Raw genomic sequence first — 23,942 nt, 5'->3', positions numbered from 1 at the left:
CCTCCTGTTTTTACCCTCCCAAGTGCTGGGATTACAGGTATGCACTACCATGCCCAGTCTTAATCGCCATCTCAGCACACTCCAGGGGTGAGACTGGCTCAGCATACCAGGGATCAAACCCTGGTCCCTGTGCTCTGCCTAAGCAGGTGCTTTAATCTGCTGAGCTATCTGGCTGGCCCTTTCTTTAGTTTCTCTTGAGTGTCATGTTGAGATGTTCCCAGAGTGCTGGCCCTCCTGGGACAGCTTTCCAGCAGTAAGGGCTGTGTTGCAGGGATGCAGATGGGGAAGCACCAGGATCCTCCTTGGAACCTGAGGCTTACTTTATCTCTCTCTCTTCTCCAGGCATGGCACAAGGGGTTAATATTATCATTATGTCTATTTTTGGGCAAAACGTAGTGTTCTCAGAATAGGACTCTTTGTTGAGTAATCTATTTTTGGAGGCAAGCCTCACTGGTGTTTACGTAAGCATTCTCTGTATGTATGTGAGGGTGTAGATATGTGTGCAAGTGATGTCTTATTAAAAACAGCTTCTTTTGGGATCTGGGGAAGTAGAAGGTGTGTGTGTGTGTGTGTGTGTGTGTGTGTGTGTACACAGATTGCTCTTGCCTTCTGCAAAGAGTGATGTATGCCCACTGGATGGGGCATCTGTCATAGCCACTTGAGTAGAAGAGTAAGTGTGGGAACCTAAGGATAGCAGACAGAGATGACAGTCTGTCTTTTTGGAGATTTATGTGTCATCCTCTTGACTCCTTAGAGCACCAGGACAGGCTAGACATTGTGTCCCTGTTTCTGCCATCTGGAATCAGATAGTCTTCCAAAGATTGGTTTGGGTTGTTCTAAGGCCAAGCCACCCTTTCCAGTCTAGAGTAAATCTAAACTTCTACTTTGCACTGTGTAACTTGTCATTTACTCTGAATGCCACTACCTCTTCCCTCAGGCCAAACCCACATATGTCGAAGCAAGAGAGAAACCAAAGACCGTCCAGCATGGTCAGTGAATCATCCACAGCTGGGACTACGTCCACCTTGGAGGCCAAGCCTGGACCCAAGGTGAGCTCCTAGCCATTAGCTTTGCCTTTTGTATTTTTCCAGGTCCCCCTTTAGCCAGAAGCCCACTTGATCATCACCATAGTTTTTGTGAGAAAGAACCATGAGAAGTTTTTTCCTCAAAAGACCGGTCAGAAAATTAAGATCAAGAAGAGTTTTGTCTCTTATCCTAGAAAACAGGTGATCACCAACAGACCAGGAGTGAGATTGGGTCTTTGTGCGCATCTCTCTTTCCTGGTATGTGTTGAGAAGGCCACACTTCTGTTTACATGGGATGTGTGTTAGAGAGAACCAGGAAGGATTTGGTATCTGATGGGCCTGAGGGAGGGTGTTGTTAGGAAGAGCCCAAAAGTTTCTGTGCTTGGGGTGTGGGACACTGACTGGAGGAGCAAGGAAAAGAGCCAGAATTACAGAAAGCAAGAGAGTGCTGAGGGGTAAACCTAGGTAGGTGGTGCAAATATCAGGAGATTGTAAAATCTGTGTCCAAAAACTAGCTTTGCTCCAGAAAGCCACAGGACAAATTAGAGCTAACAGCTGCTGGTGACAGTTGATTGAAAAAAATCCCTTCAAATTTCTTTTAACCCAGCTGGGAACTTTGCCAGGTCTCGGGCCAGCTTTTTAATTAAATGTTGTGGCCATGTGCTTGCCTGTTCTGTCTCAGCATTGTTCTGATCAAAGGGTGCTGCCACTTTGAGTAAGGCAGAGAAAGCCGACAGCCCTCCTAATAGCCGAGTGCTTTTTTGTGCCTCCCAAAACCCTCAGCTACTAGACTTTCATTCTGCTTTTTCCTAGATCATCAAGTCCAGCAATAAAGTACATAGTTTTGGAAAGAGGGATCAAGCCATTCGGAGGAACCCCAATGTGCCAGTGGTGGTGAGGGGCTGGTTGCACAAGCAGGTGAGGAGGCTGAGGGGGAGCATAGGGTGAGGTACCTGCCGGGTTCTTTCCCTTCTCCGGCCTCAGGACACTGGGGACAAGCACAGAAGCTTTCTGGTTTTGAGTCTGTCTGGAGCAAGTGCATTCTGATGACCGGACTGAGCTTCTTTCTCCAAGGGTTACAGTTTCTCTCCCCGAACTCACTTGACAACTTTGGCTTCTGCTGGCCTTGACTGCTGTAGAGTCCAGACCCTAGTGTGATTGGGTCAGCCTGAATCCAGGCTGCCAGCCCTCTCCCAGCACCTGTCCTTCTGATGTTAAAGTCTTTGTTGTTGTTTGGCTAAAGAGTCCTATCTTTTCCTCTCCTCCTTGTCTGGCATATTTTTTGCTCCTTATCACCTCATATTCCATGTAAATCAGCCATACTTAGCTCATTGTCTCCTGCTCCCTTACCTCTTGCTTTTCCTAGCCTGCTTCTTCTGGATCTTAGCAATGTGATACCATTGCCTCTCTTCCAGGTGTGCAGGTTAGAGATCTCAGCACCATTACCTGCTTATCCTCCCCTCTCCATTTAGTCTACAAGCTGTGGCAGTTCTGTCTCCCCTGAAATCATCCTTCATGTCCTTCCCCACCCCCAATTCATCTGTCTTTGGTTGTCTGGACATGGTGAACTCTGAATTTCCAGGGCCAGAGACCATGTCTCTTTTGTCACCTTCCTTCTTATTTTGCCATCCATCCATCCATCCATCCATCCATCCATCCATCCATCATTCCCCAAGTGCCTACTATGTTTTGAGCACTCTCCCATTGGGATTAAAGGGATGAGTAACAATCCGTTCTTGCCTTCAAGGATCTCATTGTCTACTAGGGAAAGTAGCATATACTTCATGTCACATCATCACCCAGGCCAGTGTGTCACCTACTGTATAGTAGCATCCTCCTAAAGCTACCTGTTGTTCACCTTAGGAAAGTCATGTCACATATCACGAGGAAAGAATCACTCAAAGCCCTCATAAAATCTGCTTTCACAGTTCTGTTCCCCAAGACCATTCCCACCTCATTCAGCCTCTTCTAACAGACCTACCTCAAGCTCCACCTTCTCTAGTTGCCCTCCTCTTCCCTCTTAGCTCTGTTCTTATTTGAATAATTTAGCCCTCTGATTTTTTTGCATATACATTCCTGCCTCCTTTCAACAAAGTGTGCACCTTGGATACATGGCAGAAAAGGGAAGAGACCATAAATAACTTTTCCTGCGCCAATCCCCTTGCCAAGTCTTTGGCTCTCCTGTAGCCAGAATAGGTCTGTGTTGAGCACTGTGGACACCTAGTAGGGCACAGCTGAGTCTGAGGAGCCTAGAAGTATTTCTCAGGGGAAGTGATGTGAACCACTGTGGAGGGATGGGTAAGTGGGCTGCCATTAAGAAAGGAGCCGATGATGTGTACTGAGACCTTAGAAATCCAGTTGATTGACAGAGGATAAAAGTGATAAGTAGAAGTCACCATCAGGTTAAATATTTTTTAGCAGTTTAATGAGTGGAGGGTGAACAAAGTTTTTGTGTGTAGATTTAGAAATTATCAAGGTTGTTTTGTCTTAATTCAAGCCTATCAAAACCTTCTGTATAAGCAAGAGATTTTAACAGCTCTGAGCTAAAAGCATCTCTGAAGCTTTCTTAGGCTTTAGAAAATGACTATTATAACATTGCTGTTTTTCTATCTTGAACCATGTTTTTTAATTTTCATGATTATTTAAAATGCTCTTTATTAAATGTAAAGGCTTACATTTTAGATGATTAAAGACTGACTCATAAGAAAATTTGATAGCAAAGTGAATCCAAATCTCTTTACATTGAATGGAAGGAAAACAACAACAAAATCAGACCCTTATGGGAGAGAAATGAGCCTAGTTAAATGAGAGCTTTGCTTCAGTTAATTAGCTAACTTACACTCTATTCAATATTATGTAAATTCAGTTTTCTAATCAACATAAAGAAAGATATTTTATAGCATGGCACCTAAAACAAAACAAAACTTTATTTAAATAGATTCATTTAATAATAGGAGACATGTTTTTTATTTCATGCTTTTCTTTCTAGAAGGTAGATTATAAAAATTCATTTCCAGGAGACCAAAAAGCCAACTACCAGTAATAAGCTATTGTTGAGTCTAAATGTAATGTGCCATCCAAAGAATAGCTGTTCAGCTAAACATTCATTAATTTCTTAAGAGAAAATATGAATGTAGGCAAGTCTTGCTTCTAGAATCAGGTTGTATATTACTGGAAGGAAAAAGGATGTTCAGATATTCCCTAACTGCTTTGCTTTGTTTTGTAGGACAGTTCCGGGATGAGACTGTGGAAAAGGAGGTGGTTTGTTCTTGCTGATTACTGCTTATTTTACTATAAAGGTGAGCTGAAGGCTCAGGCCACCAAGGGCTCCTTCTGCCAGAGCATGGTGAGGAGTTGCAAATAATGACTTCTTAAATCTAGTAGTTGGACCAATAGCCTGACTTAATTAGGAGCCCATTACTTGGCCAAGTATTTTTTACATGTGTTTATTTTTGTATGTGTGTTTATTTTTGTATGGTGACTTCAGTTTTACCAATCTTGACACTGAAAGGCCAAGCTATTGATTTCAAGTGAATAGAATCCACTTTACCTCTTATTTAGGGTCTCTTCCAAGACTTCCAAAATCCATAGGCGATTCTATTTGGGAGACTGAGGAGAAAGTTCTCTATTAGAATCTAAGAAGTCTTAGAAGAGATAGGATTTTAGTTGGACTTTTAAGGATTGGTAGAGGTTTGCCCATGTTGGTAGAGATGGGCATTACAGGGAAAAGACACAACTTGGGAAAGTCTCAGATTCAGAAGAAGACAGAGTGACAGACAGAATGCTAAGATAAAACTCCTGAGGTATCCTGAGATACAGCTCAGGGGATGGATTAGGGCCAAGACCAAAGGGCTGTCACAGATAGGCAGGGGGTAATTAAGGCTTTGTTTTGTGTCCAGTGGGGAGTCAGCAAGTGCCTTTGAGTTGAAAAGCAACAAGACCAACCCTGTCATTAGGAAGTAAGAGACCACTGGGTAGAGAAGAGGTTTGAAGGAAGGGGAGAATAGAAGTGGGAAGATTGTTTGCATGTGAGCTTCACACTTTGCCTAGAATACTCTTTTCCATCCTTGAGCAAACATAAAACTCCTTCCAAACTGTGACTTTTCCAAACCGTGTACCCGCTTACACTTGGCACACTGCCCTTTCCCAGGAACTAGGTTGAATTGGATGTATTTACATGACTCTCTCCGTTCACATGCTGTCAGGGAGAGCACCACGTCTAGCTCACCTGTGTGTTCCCACTCTGCACATCCATGCACAGGGAGCACCTATGAGACTTGGAAAATGGAGATGGCTGTAGCTCTTGAAAGACAGAAAAAACCCTAAGTAGGGTGCCCAGAAAAGGTGCCCTAAAAGTTGTTCTGATGTGTTTTTCCATTCAAGACAGCCGAGAAGAAGTGGTCCTGGGAAGCATACCTCTGCCCAGCTATGTGATCTCGCCCGTGGCCCCTGAAGATCGAATAAGTCGCAAGTACTCCTTTAAGGTGCTACCCTTCGCTGATTCATCAGTTCCATCCTAACAGTTGTGCTCAAAAATGTCTTCAGGAAAGAAATTGCTTTTGCGGGGAGAGAAAGGAAGTTTGCTAGGAGAGACTGTCAGACATAGAACCAACATATAAAATTATTTAGACAAGAACGTTATGATGTCACCTGTACTCCCATGTGAAGCTGAGCTTTCGAGTCCCCCTGTCTGTTCAAACTTTTAGACTCCCCTTTCCCTATGGCTGCTCGTCTTAGAATTCTGTGTCGTATACAGCCCTTTTCACACTTTCTTCTTACCACAGTCAGCCAGTCTAACTAGTGTCCAGGTGGTGCAGCTGATGATCTCACAACAAAAGGGTTAATTGCACTGTGAAAACTCATGTTGAGGACTAAGGTTGTGTATGTTGAAGAGTTCATCAGGTTTGCCTACTTTATCTTTTTGAAAAATAATTAGGATGAAGTTACTTTTTTCCAGATTATGGAAGGTCCCCAAGCAGAACCCCTTTTCTATTTAATAGCTGGGCCATTTGGAGCAATTGGGGCTGTGGTCCTTGGAAGGCCATGGATCTTGTGATGCCCTCTGGCACCTGTGTGGAGGGCATAAGAAGGTAGTAGTTAGGCCTAGACTTGAGGAGTCCCAAGGCCTTCTTTCTCCATCGGTGTCCTCCCAATATTCCCTAACTACTGGTGTTTCTTGGGTCCCCGAAGGATGGTGTATGACAGACTTAAGATTTGTTTTCTTGGGGCTGGTGAGATGGCTCAGTGGTCTAAAGCACCTACTTAGAACAAACTAAGCTAAGCAAAGCAAAGCACAGGGACCGCGGTTCAATCCCCCAGCACCACATGCCAGCCCGCCCCGCCCCCTGGTGGGCTGAGCTGGCCACACACACACAAAATAAATAAATAAATAAATAAATACATACATAAATAAATATTAAAAAAAAAAAGATTTGTTTTCTTGATAGTTGAAACGTAAATCTTAGAGAGCACTGCAGCTTTAATTCCATTATCCTCAAGGTACAGTCCTCTGAGGCCACTAAAGGTATGTGGTGGTTGGTATACTTCTGGCTGGATAGGGACTTCTGTCTCTGCTACACTTGTTGCTTAATTGTCCCATGTTGGGGGTGCAAGATGAGCACTATACAGTCAGTACTACAACAGAGATTATGCAGAACTCACCCTTTCCAGAAATAACCTTGCAGAAAATACAAACTGTTCTTTAGAAGGATTGAAAGAGAGTGTTGGCATGTAGTGACCTTGGCATTAGCAGTTGGTCCTCAGTCTGAGAGGGTTTTCCAAAATGGTCATCTGTTCCAGGTTCCTGATCTGGAGTCTCTGGTAGTTGTGAAGCTTGGAAAGTCGATTTCTCTTCCTGCTCCTTTTCCTTATCGCGGGAGCACCAGCTGATGCTTCTGCTTTGCTCACCCGCAGGCTTGAGCTAGTCCTTTCTTCCCCTCTAGGCACCTCCCAGTGTCATGGTGCATAGAACAATATTGTCTTCTGTCTATAAAACCAAGTGCTTTTATACCTCTTACCATATTTAATGTTCCCAAGAGCCTGTGAAGTCAGTATTAATTGCCTTCATTTTAGAGATTAAGGATGTGTGGTTCTGAAAGCTTAGGAAACTTGTCCCAAGTCACAAAGCTAGAAGGTGATAGAGGCAGAACTTGGCCCTGAATTCTGTCCTCTTTCAATTTTAGGGCAGGGGGGCTTCCTTCTCTTCCTTTTTACTTTTTCTCCCATGTCTTATCTCTATCACTTCCTGAATACTGCGGGAGGATGGGGTGATGTGAATAAATGACTACTTACTATATCATTTGAGAGTCTCACTAAGATAATTTTTAAATGGTTTCAGGTTTGGCTCTTATACCCTGAAAGAATTACTCAGAAAACCCTTTTGTTCTTGGCACTTGAGCATTACTATTGAACAAGAAATTTGGCTAACAATGTTGCATGTGACTAGGGAGACAGCATCTGTAATATCCTCAAAGTAATTTGTTTCTGTCTGTACATATTTCATCTTAACACTTCATTGGGAAGTGTGAAAATAGATTCTAGGAAAATCTTTTATTTATTTTAGATTCATATCCCCTGAGTTTTCCTTAGAAAGAATTTATCAAGAAGATGTACTAGACCTGTCAGAATGTGCCATGTGTTTGGGGTCCTCAGATTCTGAGAGCAGAGTCTGCTCCACAAACAGCTGCAAGGCTCTAGAGATCTAGCCCTTCAAGCCTCAGTCAGCTGGTGGCCCTGACCTCGTTGGTATCCCTGTATTCCCCACCTGGTTTTCTGTTCTAAAGTCTGACAGTGGGGAAGGGTATTGGTGGGCAGGAGGATTCTGGTTCCCTTTACTAGTGCTATGTCTAGACCCATCATCTAACAACCGGCATAGCATAGCTGTAGTTGTAGGGGCACTGTGTTTTGAGATAAACGCTTTCTTGCTCACAGCATTTCTTTTCCATATATATATATATTTGGTACAGGGTGTTACTATGCAGCTTGGACTTATACTGATCCTCCTGTTTTCAGCCTCCTCAGTGCTGGGATTACAGGCGTGTGCCACCACACTTGGTTTCCAGTCTTGGTGGCTGGCTCAGCATGTGTGTGGAGGGGTGGCAGTATATGGTAACAGGCATCGAACCCCAGTCTCTACACTTGCCTAAGCAGGCACTTAGTTCACTAAGCTATCTTGCTGACCTTGTGTCATTTCTTTAAGTGTATCTTGGTTTCTATTCAGTCATATATTTGTCTAGTGGGATTGTGTTAACTGAGAAGCAAAGAGTAGAGAGGAACTATCTCCAAGATGACATAAAGGCAGAAGTAAGAAGACTTCACATAATCTGGACCCTCATACTTGCGGCACTTTGAGCTTGGGTCCTCTGGCCAGATAGAAAGGAAGCTCCCTGGACCTTTTGTCTTCACAGTCTGCATATCTGCCCCAGCACAGTCAGAATGCACCTGAGAACCTGGTCTTCAGAGTCCAGAGCAACTGCACATACCTGTTGGTAGTTGGGTTAGTGAACACAGTTGTAGTTACAACCGTGCATGACTCCTCTGTAATGGTGGCTGTGATTCCCAAGGCCTATTTGAAGACAGGTGTGGAGCTCATGCCTGTATGCTTGAAGTGTGTTCTAAGTTGATTTCTGGACAAAGCTAGCTCCATGAGTCATTGTACCTCTGGGTACAACAACTCTTTAGTGTGCCTGTTCAGACCCTCTTTGGCTGCGCAGGAAGTGCTGGGAGTGTATGTCTAACATCTTATGAGGACATTGCTTAGGGAACTTTTCCAAGAATTTCTGTTGAATCACAGCAAAACCTGCACAAGTTTCTTCTTATTCACTTCTTCTCACAGCATCAATAAGATGTTGCAACTCACCAAACAGGGGAGTACTTCTGGGACTATAGTCAATATGTGAGATGTGTAAAGGAAGGATATGAGATTTCTTTTGGCCAGTCTTGGCTGCAGGCTCTGTTTGCCCAGACTTCTTTGACCCTGAACTGGATGAACTCAGGCATGTAGATGCCTGAAGCAGCCCTGTGTCTGATAGGCATTCTAGACCTGGATGCCAGGAGAAGAGGCAGAAGTAAATAGTGAAGTTTCACCTCAGACATTTCCTTCCATTCATTCTAAAAGCCTGCCATTTTCCAGCTTTTTATTTGTTCTCATTTGTTTTCTCTGGCTGGTCTTGGTGGGATCTGCCTTTTATCATGGATCCAGATTATAGGATCGGTGTATATTTGCCCATAGTTCTGGATAGTACCTGCGTAAAGCATTTTACAGAGAAGCTTAAACTTGGAATCAGACTGTAAATCTATAATTTTTCATTCATTCAGCAAAATTTATGGAGTGCCTACCTACTATGTGCAATGAACTGTTGGTGGGAAATAGTAGTGAACAAGATAGAAAGCCTCCTCCTCTCATGGAACTTCTATTCTAGAGGGAGAAGAGAGATGATAAATAGGTGATAAGCAAGTGCATAAAATAAATAGTATCAGTAGTAAATGGCGAGAAGGATCTGTTACTTATGTGAGTATCTTGGAAAGTCATTTCATATCTCAGAGCTTCGTTAGCAACATCCGTCAAGCAGAGATTCTTTCCCTACATTTTAAAGGCGTTGACATTAAAATCAGATTGAAGTTTTGCTTTATCTGTACTCAGATAGACACATTTGAATGTCCTGGTCACCCTGTAAATCTTCCTATTTCTACACCATCTTCCTGTGTAGCTTGAGTGAACTTTTTTTCTTACAAATTTAAAAGTCATACCGATTCTCTTCTGGAGGGTTAACAACCTAAGTTTGCAGGCCAAAAATTAGAGAAAAAGAAGGGCCGCAAGGAAAGCCAAAATTTTGGCCCTAGCCTTCCAAGGTCAGTTAAGACTCAGGACATATGAGAACTTGTACTGTAACATCATGTAACTCAGTTGTGTCCCAAATTTTCTGATCAAGGAGATTATGGGGTCAAAGAGGAAAGTGATCGATGATGTAGAGTGTGCGTAAGGAGAGTCATACGGAGAGAAAATATTCTCTCAGGCTTTCACAGAGAGCACATTGGCCAAGCAATGGTCGTGACTCATGCACATGGCTGACACTGACAAAGGTTGTGCAATCTGAGGTACAGGGTCTCAGGATAAATCCTGAGGGGATTTCACTGACCTTATCAGATTCAAAAGCTACAGTTCTTGTTACATAGGTCTTGCTTTATCTTGGTCTTAACCATCCAGCAGAAAAGTATAAAAACGAAGTACAAGAAATAAAGCCATGTTATGTTGAGCTGCAGGGGAGTCAGGTCAACAACTTCTGACATTGCCAGTCAAGTGGAAGACCCAATACTATTATTGACTACTGGACTATTTTGGAATATTTTACTGAGTTCACACACTTATAACATTTAAATGATGGAACTAAACAAAAGGGATATAGATGAATGACCATTTTGTATGTGTATTCAAAATGGTTAGGATAGATATATAGTTACATTCTCTTAATTCAAGGAACAGAGGCATTTGTTCTAATGATGTTTGTAAATAGGATATCATGTCTGTGTCTTGTACAACAAATAACCACAAGGACGAGAGTATGCAATGTGTTAATTATTGGAACTGTCCTACCAGTTTGATTTGAAACTGTCTCATTGCTATTTATTTCTCAATAAAATTATGGAAAAAAAATAAAAGTCATAGGGAGACTCTGCTTTGGAAACCATCTCAGTCATGTTTCATCCCCCTCCCCCCCGGCCAAACCTCTTCCAAAGTGCTTTATGAGGACACATGTACACTCACAGCGAGGTGGAGGCACCTAGTAGGTTTGGTGAGCTCTGTCCTCCTCACTAGTATGTTTTAGAGAGACAGCGCAGCAACCTATTTGATGGACACACATTACATTTCATGCTAAGAAGTTGAAGCACAGTGAACACTTATACTAAGCCACATGCTGTTGCAGTGGATTTTGACTAAATTCTCATCTGATTTTAGCCAAAGCAAGAATTGCATGCTTCAGAAGAACCAAATTCCCAAGTGTCTGCTTCTACAGAATGAGTGTTTTTTTTTAAAGTTGTTCTGCTGGTGCTATAGCTCAGTGGTAGTGTTTGCCCAGCATGCAGGGCCCTGGATTTGATTCCCAGCACCGTACACACAAAAAGTCTGTTTCCTATCAAAGCCTTGCCTCTATACCCTGCCCTAAATAGGAGTAAGAGACACAGCTGTCATTGGGCCTATCTACAGAAAAATGAAATCATGCCCATCATGTTTTTTTAGATTTGGAGAAAAGTTGGCAGGTTTAGGGGTTTTAGTTTAGCAGGGGAAGAGCACTGTGCCTTGTTCATGTTTCCAGAAAAGAAATGTGTGCTGACCTCTGTCCTGGCTTTCTCACTCACAGGCCGTGCACACAGGGATGCGGGCGCTCATCTACAACAGCTCCATGGCAGGCTCCCAGGCTGAGCAGTCAGGCATGAGGACCTACTACTTCAGTGCGGACACCCTGGAGGACATGAACGCTTGGGTGAGGGCCATGAACCAGGCTGCACAGGTGCTGTCTCGATCATCACTGAAGAGGTCAGTCCTATTGGGGGTCCTGAATGAATCCTTTGGTGCCTTGCCTTCTATCATTCACCCACTGGTAGTAAGCCTTGCCCTCTGTTTTCAGTACTTTTTAATTAGGAGCACTTTCAGCAAGAGAAGGCACAACTGACTAATGCTTTTTCGCCGCAGCTAGAAGCTCCTCTAGACACTGTCTAGTCCTGTTTGTTCACAAATACAGAGACATTAAGGTCCAGAGGGGTAGCCCAACTGTATAGGACAAACTTGGTTTTTTGTTGTTGTTTTCTCTTGGGTAGAAGGAAAGGACAACTTTGAGATAGAAAGGAGCATGGCAGGGAAGAAAGATCTTGCCAGCAGAAGGTGTGCCTCATCATGTCCTGGCAGTTGTGAGATTCCTGAGTCTGTTGTTTGTAGATCATTGCCTGAGAAACACCCAGCAGCAGTATGAATGGAGCCAAGGGGCTCATAGAAAGCAGGTGACCTCTTAAAAGGTCAGAGTATGCATTTAGGTGTCACATACCTCATTTGTCCCTATCTGGATTCCTTAATGTAGATAGAGGCTACTTTAACAGTGTTCCTTCAGTGAGGCCTTGAAACTAAGGGCAAGCCGTTGTGGTTGATACGTATCTATAATCCCAGCACTTGGGAAGCTGAAGCAAGAGAAAGCCAGCCTGAGCTACAAAGTGAGTTCAAGGCTAGCTTGAACTATAGAGTGAGACACTGTCTCAAAAAGATGAGAAGAAAAAAAATTGAGGGCATATTGTCCAGTGAGCTAAGGGTACAAAGTCTAGATTTCACATGGTGTAGTTTAGCTTATTGACCTTTTCTGATGCATGTTTCTGTAATCTTTGGTACTCATAGTTGTTCCTAGCTTCATGTCCTCTTTCTTGAGGCAGACAGACCATTGCTTTAGACAGTGAGTCTCTTTCAACAGGCCAGGTAGGTTCAGACCCTTCCCTTCAGACCTTAATAACACCTCAATCCAAGCATCTGTCACTCTGCCCTATTCCTTCCATCTACTTTTCAGTGTTCTAGGCTTCCCACAAGCAGCATCATTGTTTCTTTCGTATAACATGTGTTGTACAGTAAGCTCTCAGATGACTGTTCAATAATTGAATGAGAGATTAGAAGAATGAATAAATGAATCTCTTTAGTAGGACAAAAGTAAGGACTTCTCGAGCAGTCATCCCCTCAACTCTCAGTGAGTGACTCTTAACTACAGGTGTTAGGTCAGTTTTGACTCTGCCTTCTACCCCTGTAATCCAACCTGAATTTTTCCATCATGTCTATGATCTAAAATCCTTTCCCAGTAACCTTCTGGTGTCTACTTAGTGTCACTGACATGATTTCAGAGATTCAGTCCATTGTCAGCTGGTTGTATTGCTTTTAAATCTGTGATGAGATAGAAACATGAGAAAAGGGCATTGTGGAGCAGAACTGCTCACTTCGTGGCATCCAGGAAGCAGAGACAGAGAGGAAGGGCTTAGGGACAAGGTATACCTTTCAAAGATACACTCATGGGCCAGGGAGATGGCTCAGTGGAATAAGCACTTCCCTGGAAAGCACGAGGACCTGAGTTCAATCCCTGGTTCCGCCAAAAAAAAAAAGGTACACTCACAGTGGCCTTCTTCCTCTAACTGCACCATACCTCCTAATAGTTCATTTTGCTAAATGGCTTAATCCACTGATGAAGTTAGCATCTTCATAATCCAGTCACCGCTCTAGGCCCCTACCTCTGAACATTGCTACATTGTGAATTAAGCCCTTAAAGCTTGAGACTTTGAGAAAATACTTCATATTTATTTATTTTATTTTATTTTTTGGTGGTGCCAGGAATTGAACTCAGGACCTTGTGCTTGCCAGGGAAGCACTTATTCCATTGAGCTATCTCCCCAGCTCAAGTACCTCATATTTAAACCGTAACATATCCTAACTTTGCTCACTCATTGTGGCTGGCTATGGTACTAGGTAAAGGAATTTTACCTAACAGGGAGGAGTGCTAAGATTGATAAGTGACATCTGCCAAGGACTAAAGGAATAATTTGCTAGCCAATATTTGGATTTTATTTTTTAAACTTATACCTGCCTGAAGAATGTGTAATTACTTGCAATTTTTTATTTTTTATTTTTGGTGGAACCGGGATTGAACTCAGGCCCTTGAGCTTGCCAGGGAAGCGCTTATTCCACTGAGCCATCTCCCCGGCCCCTATTACTTATAATTTTGATTCTGGAGAGACTCATTTCCTTTTAAGGTCTCAAGGTATTACATTTTACCTAACTTTTTGAATCTTACTCACATTTTTCCCTTAAAAAACTCTTAAAAATCCCATGATCATATTTGTCCAAGTTTCCTTTTGTTTGAAACAAAGAAAGGAAGAAAGGAAGAAAGAAAGAGCGAGCTTGTTCTACCTTCTGAGTGAAAATAAAGACATACTACCATTTTCCTCTTCCTTCCTTCTCTCCTCTTGAGAGATGAAAATTGTCAGCCTAGCAAATGCAAACTTATGTTCTGTTTTTCCAGAATAAGATGTTCAGACATTTGGTTACTTAAAGTGATTTGTTAGGCAGGACTAAATCTTTCCTCTCTTCCAGCCTGGTAATGTGCATTGGAACTATCTCTCACTGTAAGTGGGCAGTACCAGCAGTAGCTTTTATCCTCTTCTGTGTTTCTCACTTTGATCCTTCTGTCCTTAGTCATGTAAGCAGATGCTTTCTTTATGAATGATGGTAAATATCAGCATTTTGTTCTTGTTGTTGTGATACAGAATCTTACTATGCATTTTAGGCTGAATTCCCCATGTAACTTAGGCTAGCCTTAAATTTGTGAGGATCCTCCTGTCTCAGCCTCCTGTGTGCTGGGATTATAGGTGTACACCATCACAACTAGCCAAATACCATTGTGCTTGATTAGAGGTGACAGGAAATACTGACAAGTTTATCTTAAAGAGGGATTTTATTGTCTTAAGTAACTAAAAAGTTTAACATGGGTCTGGCTTTCGAGCAGCTGAGTTCAAGGCTCTAGTAATATCTTTTTAAATTACTCTCTTAGGCCCTGGGCTCTGTCCACCTTAGGGTAGGATTCAATCTTGAGCTCCATAAGGATGTTCCTGGCGTATCTGGGCTTTGGTGGTGAAATAGCTGCAGTGACCCCAGACTTGTGCCATTCAGGTTCAAGTCTAGCAAGAAAGAATCAGAAGCTCTCTGATCACATGTACACCATCTGCTGTGACCAGGGAATGCACCATGCTGATTGACACAGACTGACTGGTACATACTTCACTCCAAGAATAGGTTAGTGCCCCACTCAGGCTGTGGAGGCTGAGAGTAAGGTGGGGTACATTCCCAAGGAAGAGCTATGGCTATGGCAGAGGACCCAGCAGTGGCTTGTTGGGTGAGGGTAAAGGAATGTCAACAACCAGCAGCTAATTCGGCCAGTTGTCCCCTCACTGCTTACTTTGTATTCTATTTGCCTTTAGCATCTCCTCCTAGAGCTTGGTTTCTGAAGCTAGACAGACCTGGATTCAAGCCCTAGATTTGTTACTTTCTAGTTGTGTCATACAAATGACATGTTTTGTAAACTTTAAATTTTATTTTAGCTCAGAGGATCATTATAAAGACTAAATGAATGTGTAGGATAATTACTAAATATGATGCCTGAGACGTGGTTGGTACCCTGTGTCAGATGCCCTAGCTTGCAGGGTATTTGGCTTCATAATATTACTGGCCCTTTTTTCTTTACACCCCTAATTTCATTAGTCCTCTGGATCTCATTGAACATGAGTCTCCTGTGAACATACTGCATCTTGTCCCTGGCAAGCTTGCTTATCTCATAACAACGTGAGCTGTGGTTCAGCACCCCAGGCTCTTCACAGAACCATCTCTTAGCCTGCAGCCTGCTTCTGTTCAGTGCCTGTCTCCTCCAGGCTCTTACTGCTGAATTCCTCAGGCAGGAGTAGAGCTGAGGTCCCTCTCTGTATGTCCTGCCTTTGCCTTTGTTTTCTTTTTTGTTTTTTTCTTTTTTTTAATTTTTTTTTTAGCATTTATTTATTTATTGTGTGTGTGTGTGTATGTGTGTGTGTGTATGTGTGTGTGTGGCCAGCTCAGCCCACCAGGGGGCACGGCTGGCTGGCATGTGGTGCTGGGGGATTGAACCGCGGTCCCTGTGCTTTGCCAAGCTTGTTCCAAGTAGGTGCTTTAGACCACTGAGCCATCTCTCCAGCCCCTGCCTTTGTTTTCTGCACAGGCTTTACATCCCATGAATGAGACCCTCCTCTACCCCATGTGTTGTTGGGGACACTCAGCCTGTGCTCTGTCTCCTCTGTCTATCATCACTTTTCTCCCATGTTCTGTATTCTGCCACTTGCCGGCCTCTGGACTGTTTTGATTCCCACTGGGCTTAACTTAGTTGAAGATGCCTTATCCTCTCTAATAGACTAAAGCATTAAGCAAGGCATTCCTGTTTGTAATTCTAGATCTCAGAACTGACAACTCAGACCAAAAGGCATTTCAGGAGATAACTCCTTTCTCAGTTTCCAGGCTTTTCTGGTGGTACTGAAATCCTGTTTTGGGTCTGGAGGAATGTATAGGCTAGTTATCTTCAGAGTAAAATCCAGGATTGATTGATTGCCTTTTTTTTTTTTTTTTTGGTGGTGGTACTAGGGCTCAAACTAAGAACCTTGTGCTTGCCAGGGAAGCATTTATTCCACTGAGCTATCTCCCCCGCCCTCTTTCCAGGATTTTTAAATCCTTGCGTGGGCCTTGTTCCATATACATGTTCTTGTCATTCCCCATTCTCTACCTTAATCATTCTAACTTTTCCATTTAGTGAACTGGTGCATATATTTATACAGTCATCCATTTAGTCTTTTTTCCCCCCTACTAGCAGTTATTGAGAGCATATTGTGTATTATACACTGCTGAAGATGCTGAAAACACAACAGTATTCAAAGAGGGACAAAGTCAGCTTTCATGGAGGTCGGGCGGTCAAACAGTAAATCAGTAAAACAATATATATCGTAATCTGTGCATGAAGACAGTAAAACAGGGTGATAGGCTAGGGTAAGAGGGGCCGTGGAGTAGCCACTTTAGTTCGGGTGGTCAAGGAAGGCCTCTGTAGAGGTTGATGTGTAATTGAGGCATAATTATTGTAAGAAGGTCAGGTATGCAAAACTCCAACACATCCTTGAGATCTTGGCCTACATTTATCTCATATCCTCCTTCCCTGACTCAGGGTGGTAGATAGCCTTCCTGTAGTTCTCTCCTTGCTTAATTTTTTTCATTGCTACCCTTACCAGACTATGAGCTCCTTGAAAATGATAAGCTCATTTATTAGTGCCTGGATAATATTAAGTGTTCAGTTAATAAGCAAATGGATGTTCTCTCTGGCTGTGCATGTGAATGGATGGATGGATGGATGAACCAAGCAAAAGAGTTGTGAAGCTTATACCTATAAGATGTTCAAATGAAGACTTGGGGTGGCTGGGAGCAGTCTAGGATTTGTGCATAGGAACTCAACCTGCTGAGAAATGACCCTCATATATTGGGCCATCTGCATGCTCTTGGAGAATTCAGACTTTAGCTTTTCCAAACTTTGGTCAATTTGGGATTAAGTAGATCTGCTTTAATAGAAGCATTTTTAGCTAGGAGCTGGGTTTTGGCGGCAGATTGAGTGGGATTTGGGTCCTGCTTATATCCCTGGGGCATGGCCCCAGGCAAGTTGCTAACCTCTGAGATTCACTTTTATTACCTATAATGAAAGAATAATAACATTACCAGTCATGTGGGTTTGTGTGATGGTAAAAAAAGTGCTTTGTGTAGTGGTTTTCATTTCATAAGTGTCCGATTGTTGACAGCTGCTGTCACCATGATTCTTGACCTTCCTTAGAGACGATATGTTGAAAGTACTCTGGCACCCTGATGAGTACCCTTAGCCTCTCTGGACTTGATAGTCCTGACTGTGCCAGATTGTTGGAAGGATTAGACATGATACATGCCAAAATTCCAGTATACAGTAGTGCCCAGTATATGCTAACAATAACTTAGGCATTGGCCATAAAATGTGTTACTTTGACTGTGACTTGTAGAAAGTTGGAAAATGAGTAAGGCAGCATGTGTCAGAGCTTTACCCTGGGTCGTGGTTAAGCTGTGACAGGTGATACAACTTGCTATATAAAAGGTGTGGAGAGACTCAGCAGTGATTGAACATCTTTCTTCTCTGCTTAGTCTGGTTTCTCAGACCTCACAGCTTCATCAGGGACCTTTAGTATCCACTCTATTAAAGCAGCAGGCAGCCTCAGCCTGCCAATTGGGTTGCTTTACCACACCCTTGAGATTCTCTGGGGGGAGATGTAGCCCAGAGAGTTGTGTGTGGTCAAAGCTGCTAGGCCCTCTATTGTTAATTCAGATAGAGCAGACAGCATGAAAGGTAGTGGGTACCTTGTCTGTCCCAGGGGCACTGCCCTATTTTAACTCAGGAAGAGAAGAAGCCAGTGCCTGTCTCCATTGTTCCACATCAGCTACTCCCTCAAATGTTACAAACTAAGTTGAGACAGAAGCCTGCCTGAGGGCTCGCCAGCTACTTTGGATTCCTTTCTTTTCTTTAGCCTTCTGTACAAGCTTGTCTGTTGGTTCTGGCCTTGGATCCACCATATTTGAGACTGGGGCTGCTGATCCCCAGGACTCAGGCTCTATCAAAACACAAGTCTATTCCAAGATAGGACTCTTGCCTCCTGGCCTGGCGCAGATCAAACCCTCTCAGGACTGTTAGTGGTGTGTATCTTGTTCTTGGCTGCTAGATTGATCATTTAGGTGAACGCAGGGAGGGAGCCTTCTAGGGAGATTATACCAGAAAGACTGTGTCTGCCATGGGGCCACAATTTGACTAAGCACCTGCAAGGTATCGTTCATCCCCTAACCCAAGTCTTTGAATGAGATTTATATGTGTGTGTTTCTAGCATTAAAATAGAGGCAATTACTCCTTATTGACCTGGCAAAGTGAAGGATTTAAAGACAGAATGAAATAATCAGCACACAGTTTCTTGGTAAGATCTGTTAACTTTCAAGTTCTTGTGAAGAATTGAGGGAACTATTTCCAATCTGAGGTATGTGCTCTTCATTTGCAAAGAAAAACAGGAGTTTGCTCCAAGTAGACAGGCAGCATTCTGTGATACATTGAAATGGCCCAACTCCAGCCAAAGATAAGCTTGCCCCTTTTCTCGGGGTTTACTTTGGGTTACTAGTCATAAAACATTCCCACTGAGGCTAACATAATCAAATTAAGGTTTGGTTTTCTCACATAACAGGAAATCAGAGGTAGAGTCCAGACTGGTATAGTAGCTCCATGATCTCAAGGACCCCTGCCTTTCTATTACCTCATGCCAACAGTCCATCTTCATTTTTGTTGCCTTCCAATCCAGTGGTATCTAAATCCCAAGCAGAGAGAATTGAAGACTTAGTAAGCCTGCTTTCTATTAAAAATTTTTCCTGGAAAGACACCCAGAAATTTTACTTATACCCTTCTGGCCAGACCTGTGTCACATGATCTCTTTCAGTTTAGCAATGAAATTAGAAAATTTTTTCTGGGTGTACTGCTGTTTTGAAATATTGGCAGAGAACCAGACAATAGATGTTGGGGGCATACCATCTATCCTTACCTGGTCTCCTTTAATCCTCATAATGACCCAAGGAGGCAGGAGCTGTTATTCCATCTACCAAATGAAGAAACCGAAAGCAGAGAGATCACTTGCCCAGGGTCACTCACCTTATAGGTGATAGCATCAGTTCTTTGATTGATTAGATTGATTTTTTTTTTTGTTTTTGTTTTTTTGAGATAGTCTTGCTATGTAGATCAGGCTGGCCTCCCACTTATGGCAATCTTCCTACAATAGCCTCCTGAGGACTACAGGTGTTCACTACCACGGCTCACTAGCAGCAGTTCTTGAATATAGATTTCTTTGAGTGTAAACCCTGTGTTTTCTGAGTTTGTTGTTTTCAAAAAGTGATACAAATGGACAAAGAGGCCATTGAGTGAGAAATTCCTTGTGTTTTTGGACCATTGTTGGTTGCAGGTACTCATGAGAATAGCAGTGACTTGCACAGAAATAGCCCATCTGAGAGAGGCACAGGTCATTTGGGCTAAGCACGGTCATGGGCAACAGAGAGGTGTTTCATTCTTTCTCATCATTGTGCTAAATTGTGCAGATTCCCTTTGTGATAAGTCTCCTGATTTGAGACCATGTTGAATTGTTGGGACTGCAAGGAGATAGGAAAGAAATCAAAACTTTTTGCCCTTGAATATAGCTTAGTAAATTAAATATGTAAATCAAGTAAAGTTAGAAGGTAGAAAATATCTTCATCTTTCTTTTCTTCACTTACAGATTGAATATTTTGGGCACAAAAGTACACCTTTTCTTGGTCTTCTTTGAGATAGTGTCTTGCTATGCAGTTCAGACTGGTGTCGAGCTCACTTTGTAGCCCAGGCTGGTCTCGAGATCCTCCTACCTCAGCTTCCCAAGTGCTGGGATTACAGGCATGTGCTACCATGCCTAGCTGCAGAAGTGCATCTTATATAAGTCTCAGGAGCCATGGGAATAAGGATACATTTATAACCCTAAAGTCTTAGGGATTAGAAAGTTGCCAGTGGCAAGTAGACTGTCATTTTTTAGCTACCCTAAGAGTTTATTTTGCTATAAATTCTGAGTTTATCTGACAAAAAGAATTTATTATCTCCTATCAAATTGATTTCCAGACTGGGGAGATACCTCAGTGGCATAGGCACTTGGCATGGTCCTGAGTTTGATCCCCAGTACCCAAAAAAAAAAAAAAAAAAATTTGATTTCTAGGAAATACTAGCATATATGGGTATATGTATCCTCATATGTACATACTCAATAGGGACTAGATTTATTGTGAAATTAGCTGCCAGGTTAGAGGAGATTAACAAAATCCATTATTTAGTAGTTATTTATGCGAAGAGTATTAAATATGGTTACCATGGTCATTGTCTCTGCTTTCTTATACCCCGAGTTTCCTGTTCCAGGGAACATATTTGTACTTGGTAAATCCATGATGATTCATTAGTGAAGAAAGAAAAATGTACATTATTGTTGTTTGGATTATGATATTGTATCCCAGTTCTTGAGTCCTGGAGTTGAAGAAGCTATTTTCCTTTGGTTCTGATGTCCTACATGTAGGTGGCATATTTCACTCTCTGGCTCTTATGACAAAGTAGCGTTTATCTTTGGGGTGTGAATAACAAGAAGATACAGTTACTTATGTTTCACAATTGGAGTAACTCCTTGGATATATCATAGCAAGAGAAAACAGAGTAGAGACTAGGGCATAAAATTCCACAAATTCGTCAGATCTGACCCAGAGGGCAGCAGACCTTTCATCACCTGGGTAGCAGCCTTAGCCCATCTCTATGGGTGGTCTCCTGAATTTGAGAAGTGGTAAAGAAGATAAAGGCCAACTTGGGCAACCCAAAGGCTGCTAGTAGAGTTACAGTGATGAGGATTCAAGGAAAGAAGTCAATTAAAACCTATTATGTACCTCGTGAAACAGAGCTGTCCCTTTGTAAACTTACAATAAAAATTGTTCTTTAAGTATAGGCCCCTGATTATTTTCCCTGTTTTCCTACTCCTGAGCTTATAAAACCCTAAACATTAGTGATGAAAGGGCCCTGAGAGATCACAATCCAAATACGTCATTATAATATGGTATAATAGTCCTTCCAGGATAAGTAGTAGAAGCCAAACACTAACTTACATTAGGGAGTTGATTGGTTAGGACCAGAAAACCCAAAGGTGCATTCAGTTGAGGTATGGCTGCTCTGGGACCTCAGAGCAAGTTCTATGGCTTCATTCTCATAGTCTCCCCACATGGTTGTAACAGCTCAAGAGCAGCTGCAATGAAAGTCCCAGGGCTAACTCTTAGTGGCCTGGATCAGGCTATGTGTTCTTCCTTCAACTGGTCATTAAGACTTTGGAGCCTCTGTGGGATGAAGAATAGTAGTCAGCAGAGAGTGGGTTAGGATGAAAATGGACATGCTCTTGTCAGAAGGGCGGTGGATACAGGGTAGGGTGGGAGGAATGACTTCTTGTAGTTATAAATAAAAGGAGGTCCAAACAGCATCTTTTTTGTCCATAAAGGTTGGGATTCTCATGAAAGAGGCATTAGTAATTCAACAATGAGAAGTATGATCACTTTTCTCAGTTCTCCATATCAAATTTGAGGCCAGCAGCACATAAGAAGCAGCCCCTGTGTTGGGAATTGTATTTTTCACTCAGTAACTGATGTTGTGTCTTCCAGCCTGGGTTGCATGTGCCCTAGGTCTTTGCTGGTTATTGGCAGCTGAGGTTTTGAGGCAGTTGCAAGGATGCCTGAGGTCTGACCACTGAAATGTACCCACAACAGCATTTCTGTTATAAACTCTCAGAAATGGAGACCCTGCTGCCTTTGCCATTTCAAGAGTGCATCTTGAGAAAAAAAATTTTTTTTCTGGCTGGCTCAGGCTGCCTTAAGGGTGGATCTGGTGTGCTATGTGGAGCTGGGGATCAAACTGTGGTCCCCGCACCTGACTGTGTTTGCTCAAGCAGACACTTTGAACAACTGAGCTAACCGGCAAGCCCCCAAGGGTGCATCTGAAGGCTAGAACCTTTTTGATTTGTAACTAAGGAGCATGTCTACATGGGCTGCCTCATCCCAAAGTCCCCAGTAACTCTTCTGGCCTATCTGAACTGGGCTAGAATATGTTCCTGTGACTCCAGTGAAACCACAGTTATGTCTCTGGTGCTGAGTAATGGTGGTGTGAACACAACTGGGACCTGTCCCAAAGAGGTGAGGAAAGAAACATCTTACCAAAGGAGGTGGGCCTTGAAAGAAGAACCCATCCTGTCCCAGAGCTTCTCCAGTCTTAGTTCACTCCAGTCCCTCCTTGCTTTCCAGGTTTATAGAGATGTAATCCATGAACATACATATGGAGAAGCAGAGGACAAATGTGTGTAGAACTCAGCCCAGGCTCTGGATTCCACTTGGGGTTAAACCCAGGCACCCTACTGTTTTGACTCTGTGGTCTTGGCAAAGTCATTTTTCCGTGCCTCTACTTCCTTTGCTCTAAAGTCTGATTGCCAGTATAAGGTTTTTTATAAGTCAGTGTTATTGGATTCCTCTTTGAGCTGTCGCCTAGTAAGAAGTATCAGTGATCACGGGGAGAAGTACCTGTACTGTTTTTTTTTTTTTTTTTTTTTTTTTTTTTTAGTATTTAGGATGGAGTGTATAGGGTCTCACTGCTTGGATCAGACTCATAGTGATCCTCCTGTTTACAGCCTCCCAAGTGCTGGGATTACAGGTGTGAACCACCATGCCCAGTGTTAGTTAACATCTCAGCGCCCCAGGGGTGGGGCCTGCATAGCAGGCCAAGGAATTGAACTCCTGGTCCTTGCGTCTGCGTAAGCAGACACTTTAATCCACTGAGCTATTTGGCTGGCCCTGTCCTGTTCTTTAAGTTACCGTTACTGAAGACTTAATTAAACTGTCAACTGTACTTGGGCTCTACTAGAAGCCAGTGGGAGAGATCTGGCTTTAGAAACTGTCTTACTTTTCTTACATTGCTAAGATGAAATACCTGATATCCACAGGTTAAGGAAAGGAAAGTTTATGTAGCTCACAGTTTGTAGAGGTTTCAATCCATTTCAGCCTTTGTGGAGGCTCCAAGTCACACATGGCAGAGCCACAATTGTTCATGGTGGCAGAATTTAGCAAAAGCAACAAGGAAGGGGACAGAGAAGCCTCTTTCCATGCCTTACCTTGTATGTAGTCTACCAGGATTAGGGCAGTGCCAGTGCAGTCAGTGGACTTATCCAGCCATCACCTAGCCTTAATTCTAGCACCCTTAATCCCAGCATTGCACCATGTATCAATTACACACTCTAGATTCAGCCACTTCTGAAAAAGCTCCATGACAACATGAGTCTTTGGGGGGACATCTAGACACAAATCATAATGAGCCTTCTATCCAAGCTGGACTGCCCCATCCTGACAGATAGACAAGCAGTAGAAAGGAAAGATAAGATTGAGAACACAAGTAGTAGATTTCATAGACTGTCACATGTGTCACTTATTTTTTAATACAGTAGTACTTAGGGTACCTTCTTCATGCGAGGCATTGTCCAGAAGTGGGTATATAGCAATTAGCCAGGTAAGCCTGTTACCTGCAGGAACTCAGAATGTCTTTTGGAGCTATATTAATAAATAGTTATGGGGGCTGGAGAGATGGCTCAGTGGTCTAAAACACCTACTTGGAACAAGCTAAGCTAAGCTAAAGCACAGGGACCGCGGTTCGATCCCCCAGCACCACATGCCAGCCAGCCCCGCCCCCTGGTGGGCTGAGCTGGCCACGC

At 42.9% G+C, this 23,942-nt stretch overlaps 1 protein-coding gene across 8 annotated transcripts in view; it reads left to right on the top strand.

Annotated features, from left to right (window-relative positions):
• Plekha7 (pleckstrin homology domain containing A7) overlaps nucleotides 1-23,942 on the top strand; it is a 230,731-nt gene that overhangs the window by 162,423 nt on the left and 44,366 nt on the right. For all 8 annotated transcript variants that reach the window (XM_004634911.3, XM_023719439.1, XM_023719437.1 and 5 more), the window contains 5 exons: nucleotides 938-1,049; nucleotides 1,839-1,943; nucleotides 4,252-4,324; nucleotides 5,409-5,509; nucleotides 11,384-11,559. In XM_004634911.3, the coding sequence (XP_004634968.3) occupies nucleotides 938-1,049; nucleotides 1,839-1,943; nucleotides 4,252-4,324; nucleotides 5,409-5,509; nucleotides 11,384-11,559 (567 nt within the window). The remainder of the gene's footprint in view (nucleotides 1-937; nucleotides 1,050-1,838; nucleotides 1,944-4,251; nucleotides 4,325-5,408; nucleotides 5,510-11,383; nucleotides 11,560-23,942) is intronic.

Source organism: Octodon degus, unplaced genomic scaffold, assembly GCF_000260255.1.
Source record: "Octodon degus isolate 3935 unplaced genomic scaffold, OctDeg1.0 scaffold00067, whole genome shotgun sequence".
Classification (NCBI taxonomy): Eukaryota; Metazoa; Chordata; class Mammalia; order Rodentia; family Octodontidae; genus Octodon; species Octodon degus.
This window is presented reverse-complemented; position numbering and strand designations above follow the sequence as displayed.